This window comes from Columba livia, chromosome 1 (assembly GCF_036013475.1).
Source record: "Columba livia isolate bColLiv1 breed racing homer chromosome 1, bColLiv1.pat.W.v2, whole genome shotgun sequence".
Taxonomy (NCBI): domain Eukaryota; kingdom Metazoa; phylum Chordata; class Aves; order Columbiformes; family Columbidae; genus Columba; species Columba livia.
In genome coordinates, this window is record NC_088602.1 from 204,112,833 (window position 1) to 204,135,263 (window position 22,431).

Below are 22,431 nucleotides of genomic sequence, written 5' to 3' on the forward strand. Positions count from 1 at the left end.
TTATCATGCTGTAATTTTTCCAGTCTTTTTCTGAATACAGGTACGATTTTACACCCTTACCGTCCTTTGGCAAGAAGTGCTGCAGATCGGCTAGCATCTGTACTTGAATTGCTTCCTTTAATTTGTTCCAAGCGTGGCTCCTGCCAGCTTCTTTTGATGTACCCTTATTCTTGTATTGGGCAAAACAGTGGACAGTCAATCCCTTTTTGCTCTGTGTCACTCACCATCATTCTGCAGATCTCTGTAATCTCTCCTATAGGATTTTTTTTTCCAGACTGAAGAGTCCACTTTGCTTACTAAGTAATTTTTAGAGGAGGCTTTTTTTTTCACATTTAATCATCTTTACTGCCTTTCCTTGAATCCTGTCCCTCATCTCTGTATCTTTTCAGGAGATAAAGAGATCAGAAGATAGTATTCAAGATGTAAGTGAAGCCTAGTTTGATTCAGTGGCATATCAATATTCTCTTTTCCTTGCCCCTTAGTAATTGTTAATATTTTCTTTGCTTATTCCACCACTGCTGAGCAATGAACTGACATTTCATAGAACTATTGCAATCCAAATATCTTACTTCTGAGTGAGCCCAGAGCCCATAATTTTATATGCAAAGTTAAGAACATTTTTCCTGCCATGAACATTATGTCACATTTGGCTACATTAAAATTAATTTGCTGTTTTATTGTTCATTCACTTAGTCTTATCATATCTTTTCTGCAGGCCCTAGTTCTCACTACCCTGAATACCATGGTGTCACCTGCAAACTGTGCTCCCTCGCTATTCACCTCCTTTCTCAGGTTGCCTATGAATAGGTAGAGCAGTGCGTGTCCTTGCCCAGATCCCCAGAGAAAACCAAAAGGCCATTTCCTCTTGCCTTTATTGCACAGACTCAAGGTTTGCAGGACTCCTTCTCTGGAGATCTTGTGTCATAGCTAGATGCCTTCATAGAATACAACACAATACAATTGTTTTTGTTGGAAAAGACCTTTAAGATCATTGAATCCAACCAATAACCTAACACTGCCAAGTCCACCTCTAAACCATAGAATCATAGAATCATTTTGGTTGGAAGAGACCCTCAAGATCATTGAGCCCACTCCACCACTGCCCTGGGCAGCCTGTTCCAGTGCTTCACAACCCTTCCCATGAATAAATGTTTCCTAATATCCAATCTGAACCTTCCCTGGCACAACTTGAGGCCATTTCCTCCCCAAAAGGGAACAGCTCCACACCTTGTTGCAGCGGACCTATTATTTGCTCTGAAGAGGAGACAACACAGAAAAACCTGCATAGGAGACCAAAGACACTCATCTTCAAATCCTCACTTTGATTATTTAAAGCAGAGAAGTTCATAAAAGTTTGCTACTAGTTGGGTGGAAACACATCCTAGCTTGTGACAACTGAGTTGCCGTCCCATCCTATGCTTCTGGGCTGGCAAAGGCTCTTCTCTAAATGAGCTTTCACCCGTATTTGTCATGCATGTTCATAACCCAGAATTACTGAGGACTTGACCCCTTGGCTAAACCAGTGGAGGTCACTTGGGGTCCCTTTTCTGGTGGGTTCCACAACCCAGACATGCTTTTTGCTTCATGCAGGAATAACCTGCCTGTTCTTCTTCCCAGACTCCTCAGCTCCCATCTTTGCAAGCTAGACTAGCCCAAATGTAGCACCCTGGGAGTAATTAGGCCCATATCTGTTCATTAACCCTTTCTTGTCAACTTTTAGTTCACCCACTAAACTGTGTGCTCTGGTTTTACACCCCTGTCTTTGTAAGCCAGCTTTTGCAAATTGAGTTTTTTCTTACCATCACCAACCACCCTCACCCCTGAAACTCTCCTAAGAAAACACTTTTGGGACCCCGTGTGTCCCCAAATAACATTTCAGCTTTTGAAAAACAGCATATTTTGCTGAAATCTCATGTTGGCAAAAATATTCCAACAGTCTCCTCTTTTCAGCTCTCTTCTGATATCTTATTCCCAAATGGTAGAAGAAAACTAGGAAGGAAGTGAGGGGAAAATGTGGGTGGAGAAGAACATCCTGTTCTGCACAAATACCCTGGTGTGTTGTCAGATGGATGCTCTGCTTTAAATAGAAGAGGTCTCATGCTTGCAAAGGCCAAAATAATGAATTCTCATGAATTAGAAAAGATGGAAATAATGATTTAACAAAGAAAGTGTTTGGACTTAGTGCATTAATGAATCAACCAAGTTAAAGCTTCTCATTATCACATGCAATCTAATTTCTTTATGTACCTATAATGCACACACACATGCACAGAGGCTTTGGGAATAATCCCTGGGGAACTCAGGGAAATTTTGTTTCTTGTTTGTTGTATTTGAGAGGCTATTTCCATAACACGGGTCATCTGGGGTAAGCAATGTTAAAGTGAGAGTTAGAAGTCAGTCAGTGGGTTAGATTCAGAGGTCCCCAAGCTTTTATGCATTTGAAGAAGTTCTTCTGCTTAGATCTGATTTTGTGACTCTGATTTCTGCTATCCACGCTTTTCAAGGGGTTCAGTGAAACCATTTTCTGCACCCTGGTGACCTTTTTGTTTTTACCATCAGTATTTTTTACCATTTTTTTCAGTTATCAGTAGAACAAGGAGACTTTTGTTTTTCATCTTCTGCACATTTTCTGTATTATAGAACTTCTCCCATTGTGCTTTGCTTTGAATCTGAAAGGTTTAGTGCAATTTGTAGGAAAAATGGAAAGATAGAAACCCTTAGGTACAAAACACCCTGCAGTCTATCAGTTAGGAAAATTCCACAGGAGTTACTTTAGCAAAGCAAATTTTACACCAACAGCATTTTTCCCAAACTTCTGACTGTCTCTAAAGACAGTTAATATTGATCAGTAGGAGGATTGCTAAGCTGAACATTGTAACTGCAAGAGTCTAAGAGCTGGCGTATCTCACTCTCTCTATTTTTTGTTGTGATGATGGAAACCCAGACCATGTAAAGCCGAGCCTGGGTGAGAACCCATGAACCCATTCATCCTTCTTGCCGCCACTATTGGAGCATGTGGTGGTTTTAGTGCCAGGTGTGGGAATCAAGGGAGCCATTATGTGTTTCCTTAAGCCATTTTCTTGTGCCTGGCACTATTTTCTCCATCAGTTTTGAAATAATCTTGAAATTCATCTCTGTGAAGACAAAACTGTGCCTGTTTTGGAGTCAAAGAGTCTGTCACATGGACACTGCATTCTGACCCTGGAAGATGTGTCCTGTTGTTTCTCTCTGGGGCCAATACAATGCAGCTACAAGAACAGTCAAGAGCCAGAAGTGACATGGTTGCCCTGTGCTATTGCACAGAGGGATCCTACAGAAAAGTATCTTTAATTTCATATTTCAGTATTTGACTCATAGCCTTTGTGCAATAAATGGGGTAGGGAGAGGGAAAGTGATCACATGTTTGGTTCCAGTAAAGTTGCTGTTGTTGTCAGATGGGTTAGACAGTAGTATCAGTTAGAGGCAGACAAATGCATGATTCAGTCCTGGTGAACCTCTGTTGGCTCATACTGACACAGCCTGAGCACTGCTTGCTGCGGACCAGAGATGGAGACCTGCAAAAAGACAGTCGTTTGTCCTTGTAGCCAGTCTGCTCTTGCAGAAATTGCAGAATCATGGAATCATTTTGATCGAAAGAAACCCTCAAGATCATTGAGTCCAACCATTAACCTAACTCTGGCACTAAACCATGTCCCTAAGAACCTCGTCTAAATGTCTTCTGAACACCTTCAGGGATGGTGATTCCACCACTTCCCTGGGCAGCCTGTTCCAATGCTTCACAACCCTTTCCATGAAGAAGTTTTTCCCAATATCCAATCTAAACTTCCCCTGGTGCAACTTGGAGCCATTTTCTCTTGTCCTATCACTTGTTATCTGGAAGAAAAGACCAACATCCTCCATGTTACAACCTCTTTTCGGGTAGTTGTAAGGTCTCCCCTCAGCCTCCTTTTCTCCAGGCTCAACATTCTCAGTTCCTTCAGCGCCGCTCCCCATCAGAATTGTGCTCCAGACCCTTCACCATCTTGTAGCTGGATTCCTGGGATCTCTGAATTTCCACATATGCCAGAGTAGGTGAAGGCTAAACAGCAATCAGACCTTCCTTCTGCAAATACATTCTGAAGAGCACAGCATGTGAAATCCTGTCTGCAGTGAAACCCACGTGTCCTGTTGTAGTGGTAAGCAATGCATACCAGCTCACGCGTCATTATAATGCATTATGGCTCTCCAAGTTTCCACCGCCTCCAATGTAATACCCTCCGAATATATTTCTTTGTGGTTTGATCCATGCTCATTAAAACACCCCTCCACTCAGACTGGTGAAGATAGACACTTTGTCAAAGCTTTAATGAAAGGGCAGCATGTGGATGATGAACAGGTTTTCTCCGCAGTAGACAAGCTTCCTGTGCTGGGTTTATTCCTGGAGCAGCTAACCTATTATCTGATGCAGGGCCTTGTGTGAATGAGAACTGGTCCATCCAGAAAATGAATTACGTGCCCTTCTTCGGTATTGAAACTATCCATCATAATCGTGTCCCAAATGGTCTATCATGTTGTTGTCTAGTAAAACTCGGCCATGAGAGGCAGCTCCTGTTCGGATGCTGATGCTAGATGTCTGAAAATGTGATTTCAGCTATAACTCTGAGGACATTTAGTTGGAATTTATGACTAGAGGACCCTCTAAGCTCCATCAACCCTATCCATCTGACAATTTTATAAATAATACTGGTCTTCAGTTTCTGAATCCTTTAGGACAGCCTTGTGGGGGTTTTTTTCCGGTGTCTGGAATACATCACATGCAAGATTTCAGACTGAGATTTCAAACTGTGTGGGCACATATTAAATAAACAAAAAAGAGTTTGGCATAGTAATACAGTGGGCATCATGGAAGGCAGTTTGGTGAACCTGGCACTGTCTAGGGTGCAGGAGACTTCAGCACTGCTCCTGGACATACCAAGACTTTCAGTATTTCTCCTTTTTGCGCCTTGGTTTTCTTTCTATTTGGTTCCCAGTCAGCATTAACCAAAATTCTTGAAGGATCCCCGTTGGTTTTAGCTTCAGTTGGGTCTGGTCCACCAGTACTTTCTGCTACATGCGGTGCTGTGAGAGCTACAGGCAAAAACAGCTAAGGAAGCAGAAGTGTCACCTTTTCTCCATTGACTTAAGCAGGAGCAGATGTGCAGAGGAACAAAGAGCATTTAGAGTCATACTTTAAACTTTCCATAGAAGTTTTCTCTCAGCCTGGAGGAGACCGAGGGGAGACCTCATGGCGGCTACAGCTTCCTCACAAGGGGAAGAGGGGAAAGCACTGAGCTCTTCTCTTTAGTGACCAACAACAGGATCCGAGGGAATGGCAGGAAGATGTGCCAGGAGAGGTTCAGGTTGGACATTGGGAAAAGGTTCTTCACCCAGAGGGTGCTGAACACTGGAACAGGCTCCCCAGGGAGGTGTCACAGCGCCAGGCCTGACAGTGTTCAAGAAGAGACTGGACAACACCCTCAGACACATGGTGTGAACTGTGGGGCTGTCCTGTGCAGGTACAGGAGTTGGACTGGATGATCCTTATGGGTCCCTTCCAACTCAGGACATTCTATGATTCATAAATACAGTAAAAGAGTCTGGCCCTGAGAAGGGCTGAGCATCTCAGATGGAGATTCTGCAAAGTTGAACGTTTGAGTGGTAGGAGGACATTTCATAGGGGCTGCCAGGGTGTTTGCAGAGTCAAACCCTGCAGGATTATTTAAGGTTGTTCCCCTTCATACGTAACCTCAGCAGTCACCACAGCACTCACTGTAGTCTGATGCCTTGGGGAGCGGGTAAGGGAATCTATTAATACTCTTAGGAAAAAATTAGCATCCAAACAACTTTTGTTTCCTTGTTTTTTACACGTCTGTGCTCTCCTCTGTCACTAGCTACAGCACAGAGCCTGATAGGCTCTGACAAAGAGCTATTGATGCTGTGCTTGTGTGAATTGGCCCAGCACTAGTCACAGCCAACTTCTGTGGGACCTGCTGCCCCCGTTTTACAATACGCTCCAGTGTGCTGAGCCATTTGTGAAAGGTCAGAAATGAACAGAGAAATGGACTGGAGTCAAAAACAAGTAGTCCTATAAATATCAGTCATAGTCAAAGGCGGTTTATTCCATTCCTCCCCTCTCTCTCCCTCTGTGTGTGTGTGTCTCTCCCTCCCTCTGTTGTGGTTTCCCAGATATAACTCCATGTTTCTGAGTGGGGAGCTCTGAAAGGCAAGCAGCACGCACATTGCAGCTTCTGCTCCCATCTTGCACACATGGAATAGTCGTCAGTCCCGCAAGCAGGACTGACAGCCGACACGGAGTCCAGGCATCATCTGGACTCAGATGTTAAGTTTTGATTTCTCGGATTTTCTTTAGCTGTGAGAAACTCATTTGCTACAGTTTGAGAATTAGCTTTGACCACGGACAGTTTGGATTGGGACTCCTGAGAGCTCTTCTCCGTCCGGAGCTAACATTTGACTTCACAATGACTTTAGCAGCTAAATTAGAGGACATTGAAGTGACGCTGGAGCACCTACTAATGGATGTGTTCGTAAGTAAGCTTCAATTTCCTATTTAAAGCAAGATGCTAATAATCCAGAAGGCAACATACAAATTTAAGGGTATGTTCAAGTGTTGCACTGACTTAATTCCTTCATATTTTGTGACCAACTGTCTACCCAACACTATCAATATGTTGTGCTATAGCTAAAGCATCTTCTGCAAGCAGTAATATGCAAATTTGGAACACTGTGACTCCAGTGTGACTATTCTGCGTTAGTTTTGTGTATCATCTAAAATTTTGATGAAGCACATGGAGAGGAAGAGAGTTTTGGACAGAGCAGTTTGAAGAATATCCCTGTAAAAAAGTTCTTTCACTGCAGCTTTAAACTGTGTATTGTTTAGCATCAAGTGTCCTTGGCTTTAGAATTTTAGCAGCTATAAAATTACAGTCTTTTACTAGTCTGACTATCAGGTTACTTTTGTAAGAGATGAAGAAACAAGCAAAAGTAGTCTTGTTTCCAAGAAAATCAAGTTTTTTCTTCCAGGATATATCAAACACTTTAAGCCAGTGTTAATCTGGAATTGCTTCCTTGAAATCATCAAAGCTCAGTGAAGCCATATATTATTTGCTTCTGCACATCTGAGATAAGGATCTCTCCCTATAATCTCTTTTTTAAAGTTTCTTTAAAAATATCAAAACATTTCAAAACAGATTCCTGCTTTTTCCCACACAACTTGATGGTTTTTGTCTCAAGGTCAGAGATGGCCATGTTTTGGAAGTTTTTTAGGGGGCAGAAGGAAAGCAATGATGAGGGAATGCCAGATCATTTATCTTCTTCAGAATAAAGTCATGTTAAGGTGATCTGTATTCTCTGAATTCAGGCTATAAGAAATAAGATGACAAGTGGCATTCCAAATTTTCATTTTGGCACCTCTTTAATAAAATTCTTCAAATTTCAGGGTCTAGGGATGAGGAATCTTAGGCATCAACCATAAAAGTGAAAAACAGGAGAGCTTGCCAGCTTTCTAGTCTATGGTCCAGTTACTAAAGTGTCCACCTGTGCTGTGAAATGGATTCAAGTCCCTCTGGGCTGCAATCTCTTCTCAGCTCTTTGGGGTGTCCTCTTTCCTACAAGTTGCTGCAATGGGAGCTGGAGGGAAACAGTTGGAGGCTGCCCTGTCAAAGCCTCAGCATAGGGTCTGAAATACTCTTTGGGATGTATTCTTTGAACCAACCTAATGACTATTTGCCACTCTGAATGCAACTCCTTTCCCCAGCTCTGAGTACCGTGCATCCCAGAGAAAATCCCTAAGGGTTTAAATCCCCACAACAGGCAAAGATGCAACATCCGCATCTCATGACCACAACATGCTGTGGAAGTTATTCTGCGTGGGAAGGGGCCAGTGCTTTCTTTGGACTATTTGCAGCTGCTGTAGAATAAACTTGGCACTGTGATCCCTTCTGGTCTGTTTGTAGTTCAGTGTCACTTCATCAAGCTGAGCACTTGACACCTGGGAGACAGAGAGTCTTCATGGGACAGGTGTCATCGAATGGTGGGGTGTTTAAAGGTGATGTGTCATGGGGTAGCTCCAAGTAGTATCTGAGAGACTTCAAAGATTGAGAAAGCCAGGGCTGACTGAGTTGATTGAGGCTGAGAGAGCCAAAGCTACAAACCTACATGTGTCTTGTCATGTTTGAAGGACATGAAAAGCCTTGTGCCCCACTGGAAACCACCCAGACTTATGAGAGAGATGATAGAGAATAATTTCTTCTATGTCTCTGCATGCCATTGTGAGCACTGTTTTGAAGCTGTGTCTAGGCTTTGTCGAGTCATGTACACCTTTTGCCTCCATCCAGGTGTATTCCTCATGGGTTTTGGGGGTTGTTTGTGGGACTTTTTTTCTGTAATGAGGGTGACAGCAGACCAACTGAAGTATGGGCCAAATTCTCCAGAGGTCCAGGTGGTCTCAGTCCATGAAACCAATGGATGTCCTCTCAGGTTGTGTTTTGAACTGGTCCCTCCAATGTGTAATTTCAGAAACCCATGAAACGTCCCCAGCTGGGACCTTGCAGTCACAGCTGAAATTGTGATGCTGAGACATGTCTATGCAGTATCACCCTGTGCCACGCCGGAGCCCCAGCTGGCTCTGGAAGAGCTGGTGTGTCTGTGCAGCATTGTGCAGGGACACACTGCACTAGTGTCACTGCTTCGTGCCCCTGGGGCTGGAAGGCTCAGGGGCAGCATGTCCAGGCTTCACGTCTCACTTTGACTGTCAGGACTGTGAATCTAATCTGACCTCTATGCGAATCAAGGAGATCAGTTTTCCCTGATGAGCAACCATGCTTTCAGCTAGCTGGGCTCTTCTACCTGGGAATTATGGCAGGAAGCATTTCAGATAGCCTAGACCAAATACTCCAAATGCAGAATAATTTTGTCTGACACAATCAGGCACAGTTTTCAGGCTTTACTCATGCATTTCTTGCCTCGCGGCTGTGTTTGATCTTTAACCGCCTGTCCATTGAGCAATGCTAAAAATAACCTCTACTACTAGATACAGAAAAAGTAAACATGAAACTCAGTATGAAGGAAGGACAAAACATAGAGCTCTGGCTGTTATGGATCATTCCAGCAGCCAGGTTCGTTGGAGGTCATTAATCTGTTACCAGATGTTTTGCTGTTACTGGCAAGACTAGTACTTGGGTGAGGAGCACAGGGCCAGACCAGTGGGGCTGGATGGGCTGCAGGCAGATGGACTGCCAGGTAACTGAACCCTCCAGGGAATGGTCTCCATGCCATCCATCTTCATCTATGTCAGGATTATTGCTGAAAGACTGAGGCCATCTGTCACCATAATGCTCTTCTTCCAATTCCTTGGTGCCCTCCACTGCCCCAAACCAGGTGATTACTTACAAAATTGGGAAATTGCAGGCTGTGGAGCCTTGACTTATCTTTTTATTTTTTCCTTTGAAGAAACCTAGTTTTAATGGTCCTTGGGCTGCAGGGGCAGTAACCTGTTCCCAGATCAGTGGGCCCTGACAAATCTCACTCGAACAGCTCGTATCAAGGTATTGAACTCGTTTTATCACGGTGTAGAGAAAAATGTTATAGTAAACAGCAAATGTGAAGTAACCAGCAGTTTCTAAAGAAAACTCAGGCTCAGCCTAACCGACCTTGATGTAATTTGACTTCTGCAGGAATAGAGACTAAAGAAAGACTATATTGGGCCAGTTTTTCTCTGGACAAGGTTTTTAGCTAACTTGTCCTGCAGGAACTCATCTGGAGTGAGTTCAGCAGAGTGTCATAGGGACAATGGCAAGCCTTGGCTGCAGATATGCTTAACACTTTCTCTGGAAAGGTAATATTACATCAGAACATTTTAAAACCACTTTTTTTTTTTTTTTTTTTTTTCCTGTGTGGACTAGGGATTTGTATCCATATGATATAAGCTGCCACTTCCTTCCAGGACATGGTGTACTCACAGCGTTGTCAGCCCGCTATCAGAGAAGCAGCTGTTGCTGCACTGACACTTCCTTTCCCCTCTTACCAAAGGCCATTCAAGAGCTTTGCTGGGCTCTACAAGGCGAGATAAAAGGGAAGCCTCCAACATGACATTTCATAATTAACTGTCGTCACCCGAGGGCTGCCACTGAGCTGCTTGATAAGGCCGGACTTGGCTGCCTGGAGAAGCCCAGAGAAGGAGGCCAGCGCCAAATCAGTGTAGGGATAAGCTGAGCAGGTCCCTTGGGTGTGCTAAGGGGAAAAGGGGGTCTGGGTAAGAAATACAGGCTCTGAATCCTTGTTTCACTGCTTGCAAAAATCATCCCTGAGCCAAACTTTCCTTGCCTCTGGACATGCTAATTATTTTTGTGCAATCTGTGAAAGGAGACCTTTGAGGTACACCTTAGGACCAACCTTGCTGACTTCCAAGCCTTGCCTTAGGCACAGCTTGAGGGAGCCTCCATGATATAGGATGCCCAGCATGCCTGGGGTGCTTCGCATGGGATGTCTGGAAGGGTTCAGGAGTGAGATGGGCAGTGGAGCCTGCCCTGCTGAGGGATGCTTTTCTTTGCATTATGGATGTGGCTTTAGACCTGGAAGAAATAGCCTCTCTAGTAAACAAAGGGATAACAATCCTGCTAGAAGAGTGAGCCTGAAGTAGTCAATCAGCTGGCCTCAAAAAGGAGATTGATTTCTGAAGGCGGGTGTGATGGAGCTGTAGTAGATGTCCCAGGAGAGAAAGAGACTTAGATGAAGTCTTTAAACCACGAACACTGTAGCCCTATCCCACTCTAAATACCACCTGGGAAAAGACAGGCAATTTATCTCCAGTGGTTCATGGGGTCTTAGACATCATCCAAACACAACCAAGCCTGCCAAATGCAGTACATTCCATAGCTCCATCTGCATTCCTGCAGACATCTATTTCCACAGCTGGCTCTTCAGCCTTCCTCTCACCACACTGCACAGATAAATGTATACATATGCAGATGTGTGTGTGTATATGTATATATATAATATATTTTATACATTTATATTTCAAGAAATATATATGTGTGTGTATATATATAGGACACTGATGAAAGTGACATTTGTGAGGGCTTCCTGGCATGAAGAGTGACTGTGGTTGCTTTGCCCTGGGTGGACATAGCAATCAGGGCTGGAATTAAGAAACAACTGATTCGCTATGCTCCAGCCTCCTCCATTACCCTGAGAAACAGCTGCTCTTCTCCCTCCACACATTGTCAAGTCCTGGCAGAGTTAACACCAAAATAGCAAGGATGTGAGACTAAATCTGTTTCTAATACCATAACTTAGGGAGAAGAAGTAAGAGGAAATTACCTGGGATGCTACAAGTATTCTGCCTCGTTTTTCTGCCAGCTAACAATGAACAGAAATGAAAGTTGGAGTCAAACTCCTGTATCCAGCCAGACCTAAAGCTGAAAATTTGAACTAAAAGTAACCAAACACTAACATTGAAAATTCCAAAATGAGGTTCAGCTCCCTTGGCCAGAGGTGCTAAGGGAAACAGGGCAGACCTTGGCAATGGGGATGGCACCATGAGGTAGACAAGGCTGCCATGTCCTGGTAAGGATCTGGAGTGGTGGCTACCAATAACTGTGTATTCCAGCTCTTAAAACCAAGCTACCAACAGAGGGGCATTTAAATGACTTGGCTCTTTATTTATAACAGAGAAACAGAAAAAAAATCAGATGTGATAAGTGACATCTCATCATTTCACAGGTAGGGAAACTGAGACAGAGGGACATGAAGCCAATTGAGCATAGCCCTCCTCTGTCATCCCACTTAAAAAGGAGTAGAAATATGACTTCCAGAATCCCAGCTTGATGATTTGTTCCCTCCAGGGTATTACACTCCACTGCAACTGTAGAATAATCCAAATCATCAATATCTGGAATTTGGATCTACAGCACCCAGGATGAAGTGTGCCATTGCATCTAGTCCTAACACTCCCTGCCGTAGATAGGTATTCCTTGTCCATTCTTCGTGCAATTGCACCATTAACCTTTCTGTTTTCTCATGCCATCAACACTGGTAAAGAGTAGTCATTGTCACAGGCGGTACTGAGGACAATCTGGAGAAAGGAGGGGTGCAGAAAGATGGTTGTGATGAACTTGCTTCAACCACAATTTGCAGTGTGATCCATGCACACTGCAGCCTCCGTCCCTGGTGTAATCAAACAAACATTCTTGCAGTTACTATCGACTCCTGGTGTCTGTTACATTTTTCTTTATGACCTTTGCAATAATAAGACATTATCAACATGTAAAGTGATCCATTAACCTCTATAGCAGAAATAAATCCTGTGGCTTTGCCAGGCTGCCAGGACTTGCTAGTCAAAGAGCAAGCAGCAAGTTCATACTTGAAGCAGTCACAAATGATGCATAATACAAATGTGTCGGTGCTACCCTCTGCAACATAATGGGTATTTCTTTGTGTTTGTTTATCAGAGAAATCAGTCCTTTGAAGCAAATCCTAATGCATATCTCTCTGGCAACAACTTAATCCTCCAGTGTATCCTCAGCATCCAGTTTGCAGGAGATTTAAAGCTTCATCTTCCACCACTAGACTCAGCCTAAGTTTTGCCAGTGTGATGGGTAGGAGCAGAATCAGGCCTCTTGACCCTTGAGGTTGCTCAGCATGATTGCGACATTAAAGAGATCCAGTTAGGTAGCTGTTCATCAGGTTTTGTTTAGATACTTCGGAAAATAAAGACATAAAAATGATCCTACCAGGTCTTTCCAATGAATGATTTAGTCCAATATCATGTCTCAGGCAGCAACCAACATCAGGTGCCTACAGACAAATGTAAGATCAAGGCACGTACACAGCCACAGTCTCCACAGTTATCTTCCAGCCACAAGTTGTTCCCACTCGGGGATTTCCCAATCCAGACGTGGTGTCTTCAAATTTAGCATCCCACAGTAGATGTGCTTTCATGAATTTGTTGAGTCATTTCTTGAAACCAGCCCAGGGACCTGAGTTACAAGGCAGAGCTGCCATAAAGAGTCACGGAGCAGAAGAAAAGCCAGTGTTGTGCTGCAGCCCCGTGCACAGTGCTGCCAACCACAGATAGCTCCTAACCTCCCTCCCATGAGAGTCAGGTCATGCTCTTGACCCTCAGAAAGCCTCTGTGGAACAGAAGAGCTTTGTGGAGCAGTCCAGTCTTAGCAAAAAATACACAAAAAAAGAAGATGGTGAGAATAGAATCATGGAACCATAGAGTCATGGAATCATAGTTTCATAGAACCATAGAATGGTACGGGTTGGAAGGGACCTTCAAAGATCATTTAGTCCAATCCCCTGCAATAAGCAAGGACACCTTCACGCAGATCAGGTTGCTCAGAGCCCTGTCCAGCCTGGCCTTGGATGTTTCCAAGGATGGGGCATCCACCACCTCTCTGGGCAACCTGCACCAGTGTTTCACCACCCTCATTGTAAAAAATCTCTTCCTCACATCTAGCCTGAATGAAGATCTGGGAGTGTGAATGCCAACAGGGATGTTAGCGAAGGCAGGGCAATTAAATACAGCTACCCGGAGACACAGCAGAACTTTTGAGAGCTGGAGAGGTAGAACAAGAGTGGCTAGTTATCAAGCTTATTTTATAATCAGTGGGGAGACATTGACACTTTTAGGTATCATTCACCCCCCAGTAAAGTAGGCAGCTGAAGAACCTTTAAAGTGCCCATTTCTCTTTACTGATGACAGAAGGAGTCCAGATGACAAGCTCAGATGAAAGCAATCAAAGTTAGGAGAGGTAAACGCCACTCCAGATGTCTCCTACAAATGAGGTAGGGTGCTGTGAGAGCGTGGCCAACACAAAAGAGCTAAAGCAATAAAATGGAAACTGATAGGAATTACAGGGTGACACTCCAAGCCTGAAGATCCAGGGAGTCAGACAAACTTTTCACATTTCTTCATCTGTCCATATAAATCTACAAAGATCAGAATGTAACCGATTTTGTTTTTTATTTTGCCAGTGTTAGTAATTTCTCTTTCTCTTCTGTGCAAATGCAGTTTTCTCCTCACTCAGACAAAATCCATCATTATTTCATGCCTGTGAAACCTCAACTACAAAACAAAATTTGCCTGAGAGGCTGTTTACCAGGTCTGGCAAGGCTTAAAAAAACCCCTCATGATGCCTCTCATGAGTCTTCTGCTTCTCTCCATTCTTTATGGACATGTTGGCCTCTCTTCTCTCCATGTGGCTTTCTCTTGGGGCAACATAACTCTCTCTCCTCCCTTCACATAGACACATATGCTTTCCTGCAGTACATTAAGATTAATCAAAGCAGTGTAAAAAGGATGAAGTTTTAAAAGAGGGAAAATTACACAGAACAAAGAAGCATATATCTTCAGAGTGTTTGACATAGTCCATATGTCACATATCCTGTTTAAGCCTTAAATCTGGCTCAAGGCTGAGTACTTCCCATGCCGGGCTGAGCAAACCCTTATTTATCCAGGAATTGAAGCAAATCAGCAGTTTTAAGCCTTACTCAGGAATAACCCACTCACATTTTAAGACCTGGTAGTGAGATGCACCAAGTATTTGCACGTTCCTTGCAGTTGCTGGGATTTGCAAAGACTTTAGAACAGATCCCTGATAGAAATATTGCACAGTCATACCTCAGTTGTGTGCATGACGGCTATTTTATGCATCACATCCAACCTTTGCTACACATCCACGATATGGGAATGTGGTGTCATTGCCAAATATCTCTTCTTTTGTTTATATAAGCCTTGGAAGTCAGAGGTGGCCTCCGCGATCCCTTCGTGATGTTTACAGGGGTGTGTCTCCAGGGCAATGGGGTCAGGCAAGTTCCCTCCCTAATTAATTACTGTCTCTCTGAGTTATGTGGGAAAAGAGCCGACCTACCGGCACACTAAAACACAAGGGAAGTGTCCTTCCATCTAGCAGAGGCCTCAGTTGCTATTTGCTGCTGTTCTTCTGGCCAGGGTTTTCCAGGATCCCGTCTGCCTGGATGCACAGAGGTTGGAACCACTTTCCCCAGCAGGGACCACGCACAGGACGGTGGGTGGGGAGGAGAACTGGAGGTAGGATGGAGGCTGCTCCTGCAGAGTCTGTTTGGTGGCACTAGGGGAGGAGGAAGGATGCAGGATGCTCTATCTTCTTTCCTGAAGACATTTTCTGGGGTGTCAACATCTGTGCTATGACTTCCAGTAGAGGCTGTGCCCTCCGTATCTACTTTAAAGATCAGAAGAAAGGTTGAACACCATGTTCTGTTTGGAGATGACACATTTTGCTTCCAGACACTTCAGCATGTTGGAAAGGCCTCCAACCTGTCAACCAAACTTATTTTCTCAAGGAGATGCAATGAGTCACCACAAGTGACTGCTTCTGGGGTCCCATGGACATACCATGTGTGTGGCTCTTGAACTAGGGTTCCATAGCTTCCCATTGCCTTCTTTCTCAGTTGTGCTCTTTCCAGCTCTTTCTCAGTTGTCTGCTCTTTCCAGCTCTAGACTGGTCCTCTACTCAGAGCTTTTGAGCAGTGTGACTTTATCTTCTATCTACTGGAGATTTTGTCAAGAACTTACTGTCTTGGTGGGCATGCCAGCTGATGAGTCTAAGAACTTGGCTAGGTGTGGGCTCAGGAGGTGACACCCAGGGTTTCATGCTTTGCTCTGCCAGTGATACCCCTTTACACCCAAGGCTGAATTATAAAAAGTAACAGATGAGTGGCCATGTGGATATTTCTGCTGGAATACCAATGAATTAGGAAATTAAGGAACATCTAACATTACATTCTGGATTAACCTACACTGATGCTTGACTCTGGGTTTTTGTTTAGGTTTATGCTAATCAGACTTACTAACATTTCTAAGAACCACAGATGGTTAAACAACCTTGCTGTAGTACAATGCAAATCTGTCACAGGAGCCTAAATTCCCAGTTGTCTCTGTCGGTACAAGTGATGGACATGCTGCACACACAGTGCAACACCATGCTGATCTCTGCATAACCCAGAGCACCAAAACAGAGTAAAACAAAGCAAGAGTCTCTGTTCAAATGTGGGGCTGACCTTCATACTCAGACTGCATTGCTGCACCCAACAAAGCCACCCACGTGTACCGATGCAGGAGCTGCCCCAGCAGCAACCCTGTCTGCTTAGGGATGACAGGGATGTCTGATGGTCTGTGTGGCCCCCAGATGTGACCTGGTCTTGCCACACACAGGGGAAACCCCTGGGTTTTCATGTCTGGGGGCTGCAAACAGCATCTCTCAGCCTAGCAAGCTGCTGGGTTGTTGCCAGCTCTGACGGCAGCTCCACTCAGTGTGCTTTCCCACATCCCTCCCCAGGCTAAAGTGATCAGAACATTCCTCTGTAAAACACTATGTAAGACTGGAACATCGTGGGGATTTTTTTAACTTTAATGCAAGCTAGATTTGCAATAACAACGTGTGCTTATTTTTACTCCCAACATGGCAGTTCCCTTTACAAACTGACTCTGGGTGCAGTAAAACATCAGTTAAGTCTCTGTAGGGACTGCAGCCCCAAAGCATCACCATGTTCTCCTTGTCTTCCTATTGCTTTGCCACGAGTCAACAAATCAGCTAAAGAGGATTTCTTACAACGGGAAGCAAGGAATTCCACTAAGATTAATAGGAGCTGCTGAAGAGCTCAAATACAAGTGGTTTCCCTATCAGGACTCCAGGGAAGAATTTGGCTTTGTTATTGACAGAGACCATCACTATCATCCAGGGTGGAAAATGTTGTCAGGAGTTGCAAGTTATCCTTGTTCTCTTCTTATTCTGTTGCCGTACTCATGTGTGTTATTGATAGATCTGATAGATATCACATACTGCATTTCAATTTATGCCATTGCTGTCACTGGTTTCCATTGACTGGTCTCCGCTGGGCGTACACTGACTTGAAACTTGACTCCTCAGTTGCAAATATAAGACACGCTTTGCAGCACTAAATGATTTCTCTCTCCTTTTCATTAAAGACCAAAAAAAAAATCTAGTCTAAATAGCAATCTATTGGAATGTACTTTCCTCTGATGCATTGTTACCACAAACCGCTGTTCCTGGCAGCCTGCAATTAGTACTAAAAAGCATCTACTGCTTTAAAGAGTTTCATCTTTCAGCAGTTAGTAAATACAGCGTGTCTCTTTTGAGGGTCTGTGGTGGTGAGGCCAGGATGTTCCTTTACAATAGTTTGGCTTTTATTTCCTACTGTGCTGTTCAGGCTGGAGATTGTCTCTACAGACAATACAGTCGAATGAAGCCTCAATGATGAGTCTGGTCATCTTAATCTGCTTCTGCAGTCAACTACAAGAGAGAAGGGGCTCTCCAGAGAGAAATTCAGAATTCGATGGCCTGAAGTGCCCATGACCTGCCACAAACACCTGATCTCCCTCTCCAGGAACCACTAGAAAGACCATAATGAGAGCATGTTTTGCATTACTTATCCTATAGGGAATCTATTGAACTAATATTAATAGACTACCGTGTACATTTGCCTACCGATGTACCCTGAACAACCCTAAAAACAGAAAGCAAAAATCTCATTCTTCTAGATTATTTTCACAGTCCTGATGATTGTGGTTTGGCTTCTTATCTCCAGGTTCATACCAACTGGGCGATGAGGAATGAGATAGAAGAAAGTGTCATAGTGGGTACAGGTCTCCAAGTTTCTGTGGTTTCTGTGGAGGATACGCATAGAGTTGTGCCTGGGGTGCAGCACATGGAGGGAGGGAGAAATGAAGCCCACTGGGATATGCAGGGATCTTGTTGGAACCGGTTCCAACAGTATGCAAACGGATGGATTTCTTCTACTTTCCACATGCGCAAGGGGTTTCCTGCAAAGGAGAATATTTGTATTATTATTCAGCTGCCTTAAGCAGTATGCAGATTCGCATGTCATTTGCAAGACCTAAAAACCTACATAAAGAACTCACATTTTGTGGAAATAACTGAACGAATGCTCCCGTTTCCCCTATGGAGAAGATGAGTCTATGTGATGCTTCATGCTGGTACCACTAGACTATCTGCCTCTGGTCCTGGAGCTTGATTGCTTATAGACACTGGTGGGGATGTGTTACAGCTCTTTGTCCCCTCTAGTGGATGAAGTTTTGTCTACAAGGCTTATCTCTCTAAGAGTTGGACCCACAGGAGACCTCGTGTGCAGGAATACAAGAGCTTCTGGGGAATGGACTGGTGTGAGCAGGATCCCCCAGGCCTAGGGCTTCAGATGGGGTGAGCAGGGAGATTTTGCTCCTCTGCTCTTATAGGAAACACTCACCCCTGAGCTCCTGACTCAGATATGACTCATTGTTCATCCAGGCAAAGCTCCCAGTAAAGCAGACCGCAGACACCTTTGCTCTCTTTCTCCATCGGTAGATCCCCAGTGGCTCTGCTGATGCAGGCAAGGTCCCCTGGGGGCAGGTGGGAAATGCCAGACACCTTGTGCTTAAAAAAAAACAGGTGAGATAGCAGGGGGGAATTTACAATCATAAAAACCCCTGCAAGAAGCAAAGACCCAAACACTTTACCTATTTCACATAAAGAACCTATATAAGTCAGTCATGCTTAAGATATTTTCATCTTTTCCTGTCTCCCTCACTCTCTTTGGCAAGAGACATATGGAACTAATTATGAACAAAGGCTGATTGTTTTAATATTTAGAGTTTCCCACATCAAGCTGCTGGGTTTTTTTTTCTCTGACCAGTTTTAATGCATGTGCATATGCTGCGCAGATACAGAGTTTCTCTATTTTAAATGGTTGCTTTAATGCCATGTCCCTAACACCTTAATCCTGGCTTTTGGACTTCGATCAAAACAAAGTATTTTTAGTTTTGCATTAAAATGAGAACAAAATGCGGAGGAAGGGATTGGCTCCACAGCTCAGCAGATTTTGATCTCCCAGCTAGAACTGCTCCAAGGAAAAGAGCGTGGGCCAACTTCTTTTCTGTTTTACTAAGCAAATTCAGAATACCACCATGGAGCTGGTGAACTGAGAAGCTCCCACTTTGCACACATTAACTCTAAACTGCATTTAGACCAGTGCATGTAACTGAGTATGGAAACGACCATAACATCCAAAACACATCTTTACAACAGCACAGAATCATACCTGGCTGCTTTGGGACAACTTGGGAAGACTGTGGGAGTGGAAAGTATTTTTCTCGTTTCCAAAACACTTGTGTACAATTTAAAGTGTAAATATAGTTTCAAACTTTTCTTCCAGAGAAAGAAAATATCATTGTCTATGAGTCTCTGAAGTGGATTTGTAAGAGAAAAAAGAAGCACATGTTGGGTCTGACTTTGTGAAGAGAATACAATTATAGACTCTAATATAATGATTTTTATTAGTGCTTGTGCTCAGCTGAGCAGCCCCAAGGATCTGTGTGATCCCTGTGCTCTGGGGATGTGCTTTCCAGCATCTAGGAGAGAGGAATATCCAAACGTAGGATTTAACATTAATCTCTGCACCAGATGGTCATACACCAGATATTCTTTTTAAGGTGAACATGTGATCTACTGTACAGCAAACCAGAGGGGTCTGCAGTCACATGGCAAAATGTATAATAACTCTGATCGAGCTTTGATTAGACAACTGACCTGGTTACCATCTGTAGCAACAAGAAGCGAGCTTGACATTTTTGGAACATTCTCCCCAGAAGCTTAATTTTTCCACCTCTGTGGCACAGCAATATTGCTGAGCAAACTACACCGAGAAAGGGAAGGAAGCTAAAGATACGCTGCTTGAAACATGTTGTTAAGGTTACAAGGCTTACAAGGCTTGGGTTCTCTTTTTTTTTTTTTCTTTTTCCCTTTTCCCCCCTCCTTCTTTCAAACAAGCCACATCTTGACTCATATGGTCTGATGTGAAAACCCATTCAGCTATTTGATAGTTGGGAAATCTCGATGAGACTGTAAGTGATTCCAAAGGAAGCCTGTGTGTGCTGTGAACCCTCACACACACCAACACACACACACACACGAGTTAGCTCTGCACTATGGTAGTGCAGACAGCTGGGACTCCGGGTAGGACCCGAAGACTTTTATTCAAAATACCATATGGATCACTGAGGAGACGCAGTGTGGAGAGGGTAAGCTGTGATTTCTTTGTCCTGCATGCATGCCCAGAGGATGAGGAAGGCACCATTTGATAGCAGTTGTCTGCCCAACTGTTAGTAGTCAAAGCTAATAGGGGTTATGTCATGGTGTGTAGAAATTACTATTGGTGTATGCCGTGGTTTGTAGAAATTACTATTGGTGGGACCTGTATGGTGATGAATGGGAATTAATATTAGTCAGAGGCTGTGTGATAATGTAGGGTAGAAATTGATGCCAGCAGGAAAAATAAGATAACATGCAGCAATTAAAACTAGTTAAAGGCTCTGTGATAATACTTGCAGGTAATAATTTCCAAAAAGGGTAATTTCTAATAATGAATACTTGAGACAGTGTGACAGCACACAGCAGCACTGACCTGTACAAATGTGGAGTAAACAATAGCAATGTCAAATAATGAATACCAGCAGAAAGCTCAGGGTGATGTGGGAGAGCTTTGTCTAAGTTACCATAGATGCAGATGTGCACTAGTGTCTGTCCCAGCTGGGATGTATAGCGAGCAGTGGTTGCACAGTGCAATATGGGCTATACAGTGCATGATGTGCAGCTCTGGTTGGTGCCAGCCAGCGTGACACTGGGAACTGGCAGTCCCTGGCCAGCCACCATGACACTGCTGCTTTCTTGCTGTGGGAGGCATAGCAGGGGGTCCCGGGAAAGCTGTAATTATGCACATCACCGTAGCAGCAACACCCAGGGGACTGAGGGGTGTCCCATTGCTTGGAAGAACTGACAAGTTGGCAAACAGGAGGTGGATGGGACACGGGTGTCAGCGCAGAGAGCGATGCACACCTGTGGAGTGCACGGAGCGTGCACTGAGCACACACCGAGTGCACACTGTACATGCACCTGAGCACACACTGGGCACACACCAAACACACAGGTGTGCAACAAGCTCACACCGAGCACACACCAAGCACACAATGAGCTCACACCAAGCACACAATGAGCTCACACCAAGCACACACCAAGCGTACACTGAGTACACACCAAGCACACAATGAGCTCACACCAAGCACACACCAGGCTCACACCACGCACACAACAAGCACACACCAAGCACACAATGAGCACACACCAAGCACACAATGAGCACAGACTGAGCACACACCAAGCACACAATGAGCACACACCAAGCACACAATGAGCACAGACTGAGCACACACCAAGCACACAATGAGCACACACCAAGCACACAATGAGCACAGACTGAGCACACACCAAGCACACAATGAGCACACACCAAGCACACAATGAGCACAGACTGAGCACACACCAAGCACACAATGAACACACACCAAGCACACACTGAGCGCACATTGGGCACTTCAGGCTGTCTTTGCTTGGTAATCAACCTCTGTTGGAGCTGGCAGCGGTGGCACAGCCCCCCAGGGGACAGGGACACCTTGCGCACCCCATTTGTCACTGCTAATATCCCCTGACAGGGTGTTCAGCTGAAGGGAATGGGAATGGTCTTCACGCTCTGGCTGCAGGAGGTCTGGGCAGGGTGCTGCGTGGTGGGCAAGGCGTGCTTCACCCACTGGTCCATGGCTGGTGGAACACGTAGAAGCTCTACAAGGACAGAGCAGCTCAGAGTTGCTTCATGCAGGACTGAGGGAAACCTTTGCTCCTGGCATCTGTTTTGCTGAAAAGCATTTTTGCGGCAGCTGAAGCCACCTGTGAGTTTACTTCGAGTCTGTTGCATGTGTCACTCAAGAGGAAAATCTGGTTTTGGACATTTCAAATGAATTTTTTTCTTTGTACAATTTTTCTTCCAAGCAGAGTGCAATTTCATTTGGATGAATGCCTTCATTTTTTTTAAGGGATATGAAAAAAATCTCAAAAATTAAATGCAGGTTCAAAAACTGTTTCTGTTAAAAACAAAGCCTTTTTTTGTTTGTTTTTCTTCCTTCTCCATTTAGCAGAAGAGAAAGCAGAATAACTTTGTGTCAACCTGAAACATATTTCCTTTGCCTTTCCAGTCCGTCAAGCAAACCAAAGATAATCAATTATTCACACAGCTTTGGTCTTCTATTGTTTGACTGCTGTTTGTTGCTTTGGAGTGTATTCAGAATTTTCCCTCCTGGTAAATTCAGGCTTTGCGGTTCAAGATGCTTTTTCTAAGAGGGGCCCAGGGCAGGCAGAGCTGAACCCACCTTGGGGACAGGTTTGATTTGTGTCCCCTGTACCGTGACCCAGATCACAGGAGGTGGGTCAGCATCTGATGGCTTTGCAGCTGCTCTTGCAAGTGTGAGGCAAAGAGACTGGTGTCTTCTTCAAAGACAGCTTCCCA

At 44.3% G+C, this 22,431-nt stretch overlaps 1 protein-coding gene across 8 annotated transcripts in view; it reads left to right on the forward strand.

Moving 5' to 3' along the window:
- The window catches only part of FRMD4A (FERM domain containing 4A), a 395,327-nt gene that overhangs the window by 157,906 nt on the left and 214,990 nt on the right, over positions 1-22,431 (forward strand). Inside the window, exon 1 of one of the 8 annotated variants that reach the window (XM_065049254.1) lies at positions 6,206-6,563. The exons of 5 other annotated variants lie outside the window; for them this stretch is intronic. In XM_065049254.1, coding sequence (XP_064905326.1) covers positions 6,498-6,563 — 66 coding nt within the window. In that variant the 5' untranslated portion in view covers positions 6,206-6,497. Of the gene's footprint in view, positions 1-6,205; positions 6,564-19,632; positions 20,117-22,431 lie in introns of those variants that run through there. 2 more of the 8 variants (XM_065049253.1, XM_065049255.1) reach the window with 2 other exon arrangements.